Consider the following 13,509-nt stretch of genomic DNA (forward strand, 5'->3'; position numbering starts at 1 on the left):
ACTCACAGATGAACTGATTCATGAGCAGGAACTATGTACAAGTAATTCATTTATTTACAGTTTAAGTACACAAATACAGTGGCAAATATAAATGTGAGAAAGTAAATCTCGCTGATCTGTTTGCTTACATAATTCACTCAATGTAAAGCGGAGAGGTCAAGGGTCAAAATCCAATATTAGAGGAGCAGCAGCAGGAAGAATGAAGTACAACCATTTCATTCTGAAAGACATGGCAGAGAAGTGTCCAGATTGAAAACAAAACCCCACTGCTGCTGTAGAAGTTCAGCTTTCTTCTCAACAAAGAATGGTTTCACAAAGTGTTTAAGAGGATTCACAAAGAATGCATTTCAGTGCCCGATACTGCAGTTTGTCACATTGGTGGCAGATCACTGAACCTCTAATACCAAGAACAGTGACGGCAAACATGTCGCACAAAAAGTCTTTCACATTCATCTTCCCTGCCAACAGCACGCTCTCTGCAGTCCCTCCATGTCTCTGCAGGGGCCAGCTGATGGGACACTACTACATCTAGGCATCTCAAACTCAGGTTCCTAGAGCAAGCCACACCCATCGACAGATGAGCAAACATTTTTACAACATTATTACAAGTAATTCACAGCTTGGAAATTATACAAATAAGAAAAAATGTTTCTCTGTACACAGTGAATGGACATCTGGTAAAATATGCTAGATGATGTCCTTGCCCCGTACGTAAAGTGCACTTCCTTAGTATGGAACACTAGAAGGGGAAGCGGGCTCATTGGACCCGGAGCCTGGAGGTGAAGACAGAACATATTGCCAACTAGCGTGTGAACACACAACCTCCATCACCCAACATACCAAAGCAGATTAGTGGTACGTTCAGGGGTTCAACTAGCAGTCGAGTCCACACCTGACGCTGAAGGCTCACCCCTAAAACATGCAAAGAAGTACTTTCTTTTTATTTAATACAAATGGCTATATAGTTACTGAAGAGAGCCCCATCAGTGGTGGTGGCCATCATTAAAACAGGAAAAGTGGTCAGTGGGAATGAAAAGTGAAAAGCATCACACCCCAAAAATTACCCATATATATATATATTTATAAAATGAAGAGCTGCTGCTTTATTTTTATACATGTTACTGCACAAAAGAGAGATTTTATTGATCAGGTATCGAAGTAGCAGTGGAAATGTGGGGTCCTCGATGACAGATGCTTCTGCAGAGGAAGGAGTCTCAACTCTCATCAGTGGGTCCGGCTGCCACGTTAGCCTCAGACACAGCACTGTCCATTCAGACTCTAGTGGTGGTGGTTTGTTTTTACGTCTCCTTAAAAAGCAGACGGAGTCTTCCCGAGGTCTGGTCACTGTTAAAGGTTCTGGGAGAGGACCAGAGTCTGAATGACACGGCTGTTCTGAGAGCAGTCAGAAAGCAGTGAATCAGAAGGTGCTCCCAATGGTAGCTGTAGTTAGGAATAGTAGTTAGTAAGAATATTAAGATTGCTTCTTAGTGGAAAGGGCCTGGTCCGCCAGGGTGCATTGTGGTTAGGCTCATCGAGGAGCTAGAAGATGGAGACCAGCGGTCTGTACACCGGACATCATCTGGGGGAAACAGCACAGGAAACAGGAGGGTCAGAAACTAACACACCCCTAGGGGCATTAGAGGAGCAGTGTGTAGGATCTGGAGGCTTCCAACTGAAACCCCCCCCACCTCTCTCAGTGCGTCACAGTAGCTACAGTGGCCTGCAGGTATTTGGAATAGGTGTGTCTGTTCCGACTACTGTAGGAACATGTCCGTGCAACAGAGGTTTCTCAGAAGAGGAACGGCTCCCTATTCAGTTCTGGATGACTCGTCCTCCACTAACTATTGTTTTAGGTGACGATACACTGATGGAAACATAACGCTGATATTCCATTTCCTCTAAAAGATCCCCTTAGAAGTTACACACTGCTCCTTATAGCTTTACACATGCATGCTTATCTGTACTGTCACACCTTCTGAATTAACATGTGGGTAGCACCTACATTCATCAACAGTCTACATGTGTTTTAGAGTCACAAATTCACCTAAAGCATTTAATACTCACGTTCAAAACGACCCAATTTCTAAACTGGAGTAACAGCTGGTAGTAACTAGAGATTGCTGATTGGTAGCTTGTAACAATATCAGATCATTTTCTGGCTACGGACAATATCAAGCAAAATAACATCAGTTCTGTCAGGTGAAATGGACAGGGAAGGAATACATTTATACTATTTCATTAAGAAACACAAATGTTATATACTGCTGTGATGCAGGGAAGGAACACTAATAGGGTGGGCTTACAGTGCAGCTTACATCAGGCAAAACATTTGCAAACATTTATGAAATTCCAAAACTAGGAGGGTTAGGGAGTGAAATGATTAGCGGCTGAGCTCTCAAGCAGCTGCAGCCCCAAGATATAAATGAAGTGGACTGAGCAAAGACGATTACTCCAAAAACAACTCCTTCATTCTATAAGACAAGGCTCAAAAATACAGTCACAGGAAAAAGATGCAAACGTATTGCTTCTATAAACACATTTTGCACATTGATAATTGCGGTGTTGCAAACTAACTGTTGCATTACTTGCCCTCTGATATTTAGAGGTGTGTTAAAATTCAGGTTGATGAACTCATCTGGAAAGTACAGCGGAAATAAAAGCAGAATGTGTCATAATTGCTACACCTGAAGTTACAGTTTGTTCACTTCCTGCAGTGGAAAAGGCCTGCATGGTGATTCATCTTCTGGGTGTTATCCTGGAAGTCATGTTCAGCAAACCTCGAGGACATGTAACTGCCAAAACCTCTTTGAGACACTGTGTATACATAATCTGTTCCTTGTCTTTTTCTTTAAATACTAGGAAGCAAAATAAACGTTTTTCCTTTCAGAACATGCTCTCAGCCACAGCCAGGACAAAGCTGAACGCTGACATGCAGATAAGAAGCTTCATATCATGCAGGTGCTTGGTGGAAAGGCCAGGGGGGGGAATCTGCAGGTGAACATTGGACTGCACCAAGCAAGGCTGGAGGGGGGGGGGGGGGTAGTAGGGAGGCACATCCCTGTTGGAGGATAACAACTGCTTCACAGCAACAGTACAAGCAACAAGCCACAGAGCTGAGTAGAGGGGCATTACGTCACCCATGGGGAAGGAAGAAGGGAGTCACATAGTTGGGCTGTGATGCACTGCGATGCATTTTCCAATCCAGTTCTCAGAGGACTTCCCTGCGCTGCTTGTTATTGTCAGTATCTGACTGTTCAATGATAATGCAGCTGTGATGTCATGGTCAGCAAAGTGGCTGTATAACTGAATAGGGCTGCCCTTAACCAAAGATGTTCCTAGTCAACCAGTAATTGTCACTTCCAGGGGTTAATCAGGGGTGGTCACGCGTTCATCATATTTTGATGATTATTAAATATTTTATTTTTATTTTGGCTTCACAAAATGGCTTCATTTCAAGGGCTAAGAAAGAATGTTACAGGTATATTATTCATATATTCGTACAATTGGAAGGTGTGAAATGATCCCACATTTAAATCATGGCACAACTCCCAAATGAAGTTTGAGGAGTTTTCAGGCTGATGCAACAAAACTTGCTTGACTAAGACTTTTTTAGCTGACGAACATTTGGTTGACAATTGGGGGGGGGGGGGGGGGCAGCCCTACAGTTTAATGACTGTTCTAGTCTCTCTCTAAGCACAGTGGTGAATAAAGCGAGACTCAGCGCAGCCAGGTGTGGAACTGGAGGTTGGAGCCATGCATCCCGGTGCTGTGCAGGACTCACCCAGTGTTGCCGCCGTCACACAAGGACGTGGCGAGCGTCTACTTGGCGTGATGCTCGTAGGGAATACTATTCTGAGGTTGGGGGGAAGGGAGAGAGAAGGCCCAATATGTCAAGTCAGAACCCATAGCCTGCACCAGCCCTAACAGCTGGAGGAACAGGACACATGTGGCTGGTGGAACAGCATCAGGACTGTTCTGCTGCTCTGTATCGGAGCACTGTTTGAAGGACTACACATCAGTCTAGTTTAAATCATGTAGACCAAAGCTAATCCTATGAAGTAGCAAGATACAGACTTCCATAAAGACAACGTTTATATTACCATTGAAATGTAAATCCAACTGCTACTAGTAACTAGAGCTTAAAATAGAGATTTTCGCTGCCTATACAAAAAGGAGCTTCTTCAAGCCTTGCCTGGGGTGAGATGGAATTATATATGGTTAGTAAATGTTTAGACTTTCTTCTTTCTGCTCTTTCAAGTGTTTTAATTTACACTTTGGAGCAATCCTAATCTGGCACCAACTTCCTCTTCTATCCCACTTCCCCTCTGTTTTTGCTTTTACATATTAAGTACCCTTCCAAGCCAATAAGCGTGGACGGGCAACCAGCTGCCCTTACTGACCACGTGCAACGATGTTTTGTGTATGTAATGGAATAGTCTACGTTAAATGTAAACATTTAAACTTCTTAAATTAAGAACAGACAGACATTTAATTATCTCATAAGGTCTCAACCTGTTAAGCCCTGAGCCTGTTTTTCAGGCCTCAGGCTCGAAAATGACATTCCCAGAACAAATTAGTATAACTTCCCTTCTAAAAGGGGTAAACTAATCATCATTTTTCTCAAAGTAATGATAATGGATTTTTGTTATTTTAAAGTAAATTCAGATTGAACACAGTAAAAAAATATAAATGATAGTGTCCGTCCAAAAAAAAAAACATTACTTATAGTGAAAACCACCCTTGAATGATGGGATAGTAGACTAAAAGCTTTAGGAATCCAAACTATAACATATAATAAGTACCCTGTATCAAGATTGATGCAAAACAAGTGACATTTTACCTTTTTAGAGAGATTTAGAAAAAAGAAACCACTTCTGGGGTCATTTGGGTGCATTTTCCATATCTCTGGCTCCCGTTGTTCGATTTTGATGATTGACTTTTTAACCGTTAGAGCCAATAGAATCAAGGGGAAGTTCCTAAAATCCATCTAAACATTACCCATTGGTGAATGAGTGATGCGTAGCCAGAATGCCCCGGAACCGGAAGCTGCGATACACTCTGGTGGCTATCATTAGCAGCTAATATGAAATCTCCGTTTTTGACATAGAAATTGAATGATGGATTATCAGTAAGCATTTCAAAGTGACTGACACATTGGATTAACCTATGGATTAACCTTCAGCAGCGTTTTTATCGTTTTAATGCCATTGAACACGACTTTTGATCAGAACAACAGCAAAGGTGAGACGATCTCCCGTGAATGCTCCGTAATGCTATGTGTTGTGATGTCTGTGTTTGCTTCCCATGTCGCGAGTTCTGATCGCTCAGTGATGATACTAATACCTATAGAATCTGTGGAATCTGATATATTGTATGTGCAGTTACGATAAGTAATAAGGGTATTTTTACCTTGAGTTCTGTGCCAAGTGCGTTAGCATTTTTTCGCTCAGGGCTCATTTAGACGCTTCTTGTGAGACTTGTGTTTTATTTCGGTAAAAGCGGTTCGTATCGTCAGTTAGCTGAGTTTCTTCCCGTTAAATGGGTATGACACATTAATCGGTTTTTAAATATTAAGAAGCCCTGAGACACAGTTTCGTGAAAAAACACCCTGCAGGCCCCGGATTAGGGCTTAACAGGTTAAACAACCTATAGATTACATTGTATTTAGGGTCAAATACACATCTAGTCTAGAAAACAGTAGAGTTCAGTGTAAAGTGATGTATATTTACAGCTTAAAGAAGGGTGTTCTTTTAGCTTTGAGTTCAGGAGTTAAGTGGCTGGATTGGAATTGGGCTAATAAGAAGAGAGCGGGTGCGTCTTAAGGGGTGAGTTTTACCTGTGAGGTGGACATGCGGGAGGTGTCCTGCCGCCCTGTCAGATCAGAGGAGGACACGTTGACAGGAGCTCCGCGGTGCAGGCGCATGCTGACCTTTCTCTCACGCTCCATCCCGGACACTTGTCGAGGGGACGTGTTCGCTGGAGACCAGAGATCAAACATGAGGAGGGAATGCATGTGGTGATCATAATCAACACTATTTGATCTATTTATTAAAGTTTCTGATACTTCCATCATTAAACACCATTCCTACCTATAACTAACTATAATGCTGATACATTATGGTATACCATTGAAGTCTATACTTTAACATTACAATCCTAACTGCACTGCACTGATGGTTTTACCAGTATTTGCATGAGGAACTGACCTGTGTGTGAGGTGGGTGTTAGCGGGGTGGCTGGGGCTCCCTCTACGGCTGCTCGGGGCCTCCCTGATGCAGCAGGGACTGCTCTGGCCCCCGGGGTCCTGCCGTGCCTCAGCCTGTCCTCCCGGTCCCGCCGCTCCCTCTCTGCTTCCTCTGCTGCACGGTTGGCTCCCTGTGTGAAACAAAAAAGAAACTAAAACCACTTCCTTCTTTATGGGACAGGTTTGGACCTAGTTGCAGTTCTCGAGAAGCCTTTAAGTGTAAGAGCTCTAGAATGTAAAGTAGGCATGGTAGAAATACACGTGAGTCACTGACAGCGCATGGAGTGGTAAAACAAATGAATAACATGATGTCATTTCCTGTCAGCATTCTTCTCATATAGGTGAAATTACTTCAAACTAAAATCAGTTTTCCCTTTTATTTATCAGATATAAAATACTCAACACTCCCCAACAAATCAAGACAGGCATCTACAAACTTTTGAGTTTTAATTATAGCTTATATTATACAGTTGAGAATATAATTAATACTCACAAACTTGAGCATGTTCCAGTCAAACACATAGTCGTAGGAGAAGCCCTGTCTGTGGAACAGGTTCCTGAAGAGCTGCCGGAGGTACGAGTAGTCCGGCTTGTCATCGAAGCGCAGGGAGCGACAGAAGTTCAGGTAGGTTGCAAACTCAGCTGTGGTAGAGAACAAGAAAACATCTCTTAGCTGATGGGATGACCGAGTGACTATGATTGGTCAAAATAATTTTGAAATATCTTAATACTTGTATCAAAAGCCAAAACCAATTAAATGCAATGTCCCTTTTACTCGTTGCTTCACATTTTGACAAATCAAAGCAGGTCTTAATTCGATTGTTGTATTGAATATGTTTAAAACATTTCTTGGGTGTATAACATTTCTTAAACACCACTGGCAGTGCAGGAGCAAGTTCTAAGCTGTGGAGATCGTGCACTTAAAATTCATGTTTAAACTTGTGTCAATATGGACATGCTACACGAAACAAAGGTGGTAACTCCCTTCTTTTGAACCTGCCATAAAGTCTTTTTTAATTTATGATATTCCCACAGTCCTTAAGGGGCCACTGTCAAAATGTTTTTGTTCATACAAAATGAAAGAAAGTCAAGAATGTCAAATCTATTGCTCGATGTCTTCCACACTTGTACAATATGTTCTCTTCTTCCTGCATTGTACACTGTATTGTAATACGTTGCCAGCCACAAAATGAATGTGAACCAGGTTGTCTCTGCCGAGTTTCCACCTCTTTTTATGTTTGCCAAATAGTTGTGTTGCTGACAGGCAGGTGGCCTTTAAAAGATGTTGTGTCAGTATGACAAGTGCCTTATAATGAGCATTAACTGTTACTGAGAATGAACGCTTAACTTACCGTATACAAGTAAAATCATACTGTTTAAATGAACATTTCCAGTGTTTCCCATCTTTGCTGAGCAAGAGTATTTTGTTAAATGCCTATTACAAATCTAAGCCTGTTGAGTACAGGGATTGAAGCATTACAACGACTTATTCATTTGTGTTTTAGTGTATTTTTTGGATAATTTATAATGAAGGAAACCCAAAACAAGTAGATACTCACAGGGGTATCCCTTGCAAAGAACCTCAATGGGGGTGGACATTTTCTTCTCACTGATCCGCTCATACTTCTGCCTCTTGGTAGCAGCCTTGAGGCCTTGCCAGGGCAATGAGCCGAGGTTAAAATACATGAGAACATAGCCCAGTGACTCCAGGTCATCACGCCTCGACTGTTCTGTAGAGGGGGGCAACAGACAAAGAGAAGGGTCAATACTGCACTGTAACTTTCAATTCACTGCCTAAGAAATACAACAATGTGTTTAAAGCATATTCTGAGTGTTTTGTGTGTTATTTACCAATCCCCAGATGTGTGTTGATTGAGGCGTAGCGGGCGGTGCCGGTCAGGTTCTTGTTCTCTCGGTAGGGGATGTGCTGGTGTGTTCTGGCATCGCGATACTTTTTAGCCAGGCCAAAGTCGATGATATAGACCAGGTTGCCCTTTTTGCCCAGACCCATCAGGAAGTTATCGGGCTTCACATCTCTGTGGATGAAGTTCTTGGAGTGAATGTACTCAATACGACTGATCTGTGAGGGAGGAAAGAGACAAATAAGCTCACTATACCATCATGTGAGGATATTTGGCAAACTCAATCCCACAGTTCAACCGTCTGAAAGATCCTTCTGTACACTAGCTAGGTCATATTTTGTGGGAGGACAAGGGGCAGATGACTGACTGATCTTGATAAACATGATGTGAAGCATACCATTCGCCTTTCAAATGGTATTCAATTATTTTTGTCTGTGGACCATTAACACAGGTTTGGCTATTTTATCCCTTCCTTTCCACATTTGTGTGTGAATGAGAGGCCATTACATTACAAACATTGAGGTACAAAAGCACTATATAAGTGCAGTCATTATTTATTAGATAACAATAACAACAAAAATGTATATCTCGTTGCTGCAAAGATCTATCAGCAATCTTTTTCCTGAAATATATCCAAGGAATCACCTTCTTTAGGATAAACTCAATACTAGAAAAAGGCTTCTATCTCTTCTGATTAATGGAAATGGAAAAAAATGATATACCAGAAAAATATCTGATATTCTAGTAGCAAGTGAACTGCCCATATGTCTCAATGACGGGACCAAATAAACACTGAAGCCCGGTCTGCTCTCATTTTCAGATGCTCTGGATGAGTGCTGGAAAGTGTGATGCAATCTGAAAGGAGGCTTTGCATCATAAGGTGTGTGTGCATGTGTGTGTGAAAAGAGTAGGCAGTCTCACCATCTGATCAGCGAGCAGCAGGACTGTCTTCAGGCTGAACTTGCGAGAGCAGAAGTTGAAGAGATCCTCCAGACTGGGCCCCAGCAGCTCCATCACCATCACGTTGTAGTCTCCTTCTGCTCCACACCACTTTATGGTTGGAATGCCCACTGCAAACACATAGAAGTAAACGCAATGACAATGGGAAGAACACAAAAATGTCTGGAGAACACCTCATGGTGATGTATTTCACCAAGCTGAAGGCAAAATAGAGAACAAACAATGAAGAAGATAGCAGGAAAACAAAGTAGATCAAAGTAATGGACGGTGAGGTGGGGCTGATGACATAGAAAGATGGAAACTCAACTCACCTCCTCCTTGCATCATCTTGTAGATCTTGCTCTCGATGTGGAGCTGGGGGTGTTTGGTCTTCACACATTCCAACTTAATGGCCACCTCTTCACCCACTGAAATGTCTGTGCCTGAAAAAGCACAAATGGATTCTCAGTTTACTCGTCTGTAGCCACAATGTTGCATATATAGTTGTGGACACATGCAGCAACTGTCCCTGTAACTCTTCACCACATCTATTAGTTAAGCTGCAACGTTGTCAGCAACCTCTTAATGTGAAATGTCCAAGTGTGCAAGTTGTTTCACAGAAGGACATTTCTCTAGTGCAGGTGTATGGTGCAATTTGTACGACCATCTTAGACAGTTTGCACATCCATTCCGACTGTTTACAAAAGGTGACTGAACCATAAGCTTAAACAGCTGAATAAAGAAAACATTATTATTTTGTGTGAATAATAACTGCTGGGTTCATGTAATTTACCAAACACCAGGTTCTTGTTTCAGCTACAGTACAGTCAGCGAATAAGTCCTGTGTAAATACAGGTTTAGATCAAGAATAGAAACATGTCAACATCTAGAAACCACATTACTGGCTCTGTGACAAGACACAAGTCCACTCCTTCAACATCTGCTTTCGACATGACAACATCAAAGTCAAGTTTTAATTAGGTAGAGAAGTTTTATAATCCTGCAAATCTAAAGCTATTTTGACTGAGAGATAAATGATGCCTACTTCAACTGGAAAGACCAGTGCTCCCAGTGTTTATTTAAATCACAAACACACACATGACTACTGAGCAGTAAATACACATCAAATGAGTAATGCAAACTGAAAGAAGCAGCCTAGGGAAACTGAAATAGGGCAGTAGTTTGGGCTGTGGAAGGTACACTAGTTTCTGTTAATCATGCTTTAATAGCAAAGAAGCCTTTATTGTCACTATGTATTAGGGCTGCTCGATTATGGCAAAAATCATAATCTCGATTATTTGGGTGAATAATTGATATCACGATTAAAAACGATTATCCATTTACTTTGAAAACATCCATTTATTGACAAAAAAAATGTGAACAGTATGTTTTTAACAGTTGATTACCCTGAACTTTAAGTATAATTCAACTGAAAAACCAATACAAAATAAAATAAAAAAATAATCTTTTTATTTCGATTATGTTGTTTTCATAATCGTTGCAAGCCAAAATCGTAATTGCGATTAAAATACGATTAATTGAGCAGCCCTACTATGTATAAAATACAATGAAATTATAATATGCCCATACAATAGTTGCTTCAAAAACACACACATATACACAACTATTCGCAAACCATTTTTACAAAAAGAAATAAAAGACAAAAACAAGAAGAAATACAGCTAAAGTGCTTTTGTTGAATAAATAAAGCAGATGTGCAATAACAAGGCAGTTGTATGATATGGAAAGGATAAAATAAAATAAAATAAAATACTGGTGGCTGTATTCAAATAGATGTAATAAAATGACCAGTGATTTTCAGTTGGTGATGTGGGTTGCAGAGTAAAGACAGCTACACAGTGTAGCTGCTGTCATACTAAGAACTGAACATTAGCTCACAGATAGCAGGGATAAAGCTAGCTTAGGCTACGACTTCATTTAGAAGACTGCCTATGCCTCTTGCTAAAGAGACAACTTCCCTATGACATTAGTGAATAACAAAATTAAAGTCTGTTTCCTGTCCAATGTGCTCAACAAGTAACTGTGTATGTCAATCTACGGATACCGAAATACTTAGGGGGAAAAAACGATGACATTTTGAGATTTGAAACGCTAGGTGGATTGTGCTTTGGGCTTGGCTTCAACTTTGAAGCATTTCATTTAGCTATACACTGTACGACTATAAACTTGGTGAAGACTGTAAACTGGATGGTATTGTCGTTTGTTAATTGACCTTTGGCTTCAATTAAAGTGTCATGTAGATATACAATAAGGGTTACCGGTCGTCTGGAAAAACACAGCAGTGAAGCCAATAGGAAACAGTGGTAGAAGAAGTATTCAGATGCTTTACTTGAGTAAAAGAACCAATACATTATTGTCAAAATACTTCATTACAAGTAAAAGTCCAAAGTACAAAAGGATTATCAGCAACATTTAATGTGTCATGAGTTATCATTGTGCAGTAAAATTGTCTTTATGTGTATATCATTATATTTATATATGTGACATTTCTAGATACATTTGCTGCGTCAAGTAGAATTGTACTGTTGTAAACAAACAAATATTGTAAAATATTTAAATAGTTTGACTCTATTGTGACTTAAAGAGTTAGTCCACTAGTTTAATTTTTAGAGATGCATTTTGTTAGAAGTAGCTAAAGCGGTTACTAATGATGTAGTGGAGTACAATTACACTATGTCCCTTTTAAATCGAGTGGAGTAGAAGTATAAAGTAGCACTAAATATAAATACTCAAGAAAAAGTACAAGTACCTCAATGTAAATACTCAAGTAAAGTACAAGTACCTCAAAATTGAACTTTAGTACAGTACTTTAGTAAACGTACTTAGTTACTTCCCACCTCTGCTAGCAAACAACTGCATTAAGACTACATCTACTTTGAGCCCCGTTCTTAAGAATAACATTACATACTGTCGATTAACCGATGTATGTTCATTAGGATGAATCCAAACCAGCAGCAATTTGACGTTTTCACTGGTATAATGTCATAAAAACAAGCTAGCTGCCTTACCTGCATCTTCTATTATGCCTGCAATGCCACAAATCTGTCAATCTAGTTCAACTCACATCTCATCGTTTTCAGTATTTCAGTGGACAAAATAACGTTACAGTAGCTAATTTACGAAGTTACGTATACATAACAACAAATGTTAGCTTACAGAGGCTATTACAAACATGATTTGAACCTAATACAACTCTGTAATGATGCAAATGTTGCTTAAAATCAACATGTATAAACACATTTGGTTGGTGAAAGTACTGTCAAGATGAAAATAACATGTTTAACTCACCTAAATAGATGTCCCCGAAAGATCCACTTCCGATCTTCCTGCCCAGTCTGTATCGGTTCCCTACTCTCAGCTCCATCTCGCTGTTAGCTAAGGCTGTTGCTTTGTTTGTACTTCGGCAGTTTATCGTTGCGTATCCTTAACGTTTAGCTTTTAACCTTTTGTTTACGTTACCACGGCAGATAACACCTTCACTAACCGATATACAACCCCCTTAATTCACATTCCCCCGCCCCCCAGAATCCCAGCTCCTTCCGTAACAATACAAATGTCACCATCCCTTTTTTACCTTTCTGAGGAACGGACACCTAAAATATCGACAGCGTTCGATAGTGTGAAAATCGTAGTATATGTTCTCCGTATTTTCGGGGTCATTATTGCCCAGAAACAGAAGGATGGAGACGGATTTTGCTGATGGACTTAACCCCTAATATCGTACGCAGCTTCACTCCGCTGTTGGTTATTTCCTCCGCCGTGAAAGCTGTCATTTGCAGCTGACGTCACTTCCCCTAGCAACTACAGGCACATCTAGGAAAACCACCGAAACTGTTTGTTTAATGGTATAAAAAAAATCTGGAATGTTATTAACAAGCAATTATATCATTCATATTTAATAACTATATATTTGTATAATAAGTTGCATATAATAGGTCATTAATCCATACAAATCATAATCATAATCAAATTACTTAATTTGGGGTAACTTTGGTTTTGTGACATTTGGTCCATTTTAGAATGAAACAAAGAAAAGATAAATAGATAGATAATAGATATAATAGATAATACAAAATAGAATAGGGAGGGATGAAACCCTCTTTAATGGTCACACATGCAGAGCACACAGCACACACAGTGAAATGTGTTCTCTGCTCTTTAACCCATCCTAGTACCAGGAGTCTAGTACTAGGAGCAGTGGGCAGCTATTGTACAGCGCCCGGGGAGCAATGGGAGTGAGGGGGGAAGGGGGGTGTCCGGTGCCTTGCTCAAGGGCACCACGGCAGGGCCCAGGAGGTGAACTGGGACCTCTCCAAGTAGCAGTCCACACTCCATATTTTAGGTCTGGTCGGGGACTTGAACCGGCGACCCTACAGCTCCCAGTCCAAGCCCCTACACTGAAAAAAAAAGTTCTTTGGATTTACTCGATTTGAATGTGTACAT

General features: G+C 40.6%; 1 protein-coding gene across 2 annotated transcripts; it reads right to left on the reverse strand.

Moving 5' to 3' along the window:
- Positions 1-31: 31 nt before the first annotated feature.
- Positions 32-12,842, reverse strand: csnk1db (casein kinase 1, delta b). 2 transcript variants are annotated; one of them, XM_034130728.1, is made up of 10 exons: positions 12,355-12,842; positions 9,378-9,488; positions 9,028-9,176; positions 8,096-8,324; positions 7,804-7,974; positions 6,738-6,886; positions 6,207-6,375; positions 5,837-5,976; positions 3,782-3,852; positions 32-1,579 (listed from the first exon to the last, which is right to left on the reverse strand). In XM_034130728.1, the coding sequence occupies exons 1-9, from the start codon at positions 12,428-12,430 to the stop codon at positions 3,820-3,822; spliced, it is 1,227 nt and encodes a 408-aa protein (XP_033986619.1). In that variant the 5' UTR covers positions 12,431-12,842; the 3' UTR covers positions 32-1,579; positions 3,782-3,819. The 2 variants fall into 2 exon arrangements, with proteins under 2 accessions (XP_033986619.1, XP_033986618.1); XM_034130727.1 differs by lacking the exon at positions 3,782-3,852.
- Positions 12,843-13,509: the final 667 nt, after the last annotated feature.

This window comes from Trematomus bernacchii, unplaced genomic scaffold (genome assembly GCF_902827165.1).
Source record: "Trematomus bernacchii unplaced genomic scaffold, fTreBer1.1, whole genome shotgun sequence".
Classification (NCBI taxonomy): Eukaryota; Metazoa; Chordata; class Actinopteri; order Perciformes; family Nototheniidae; genus Trematomus; species Trematomus bernacchii.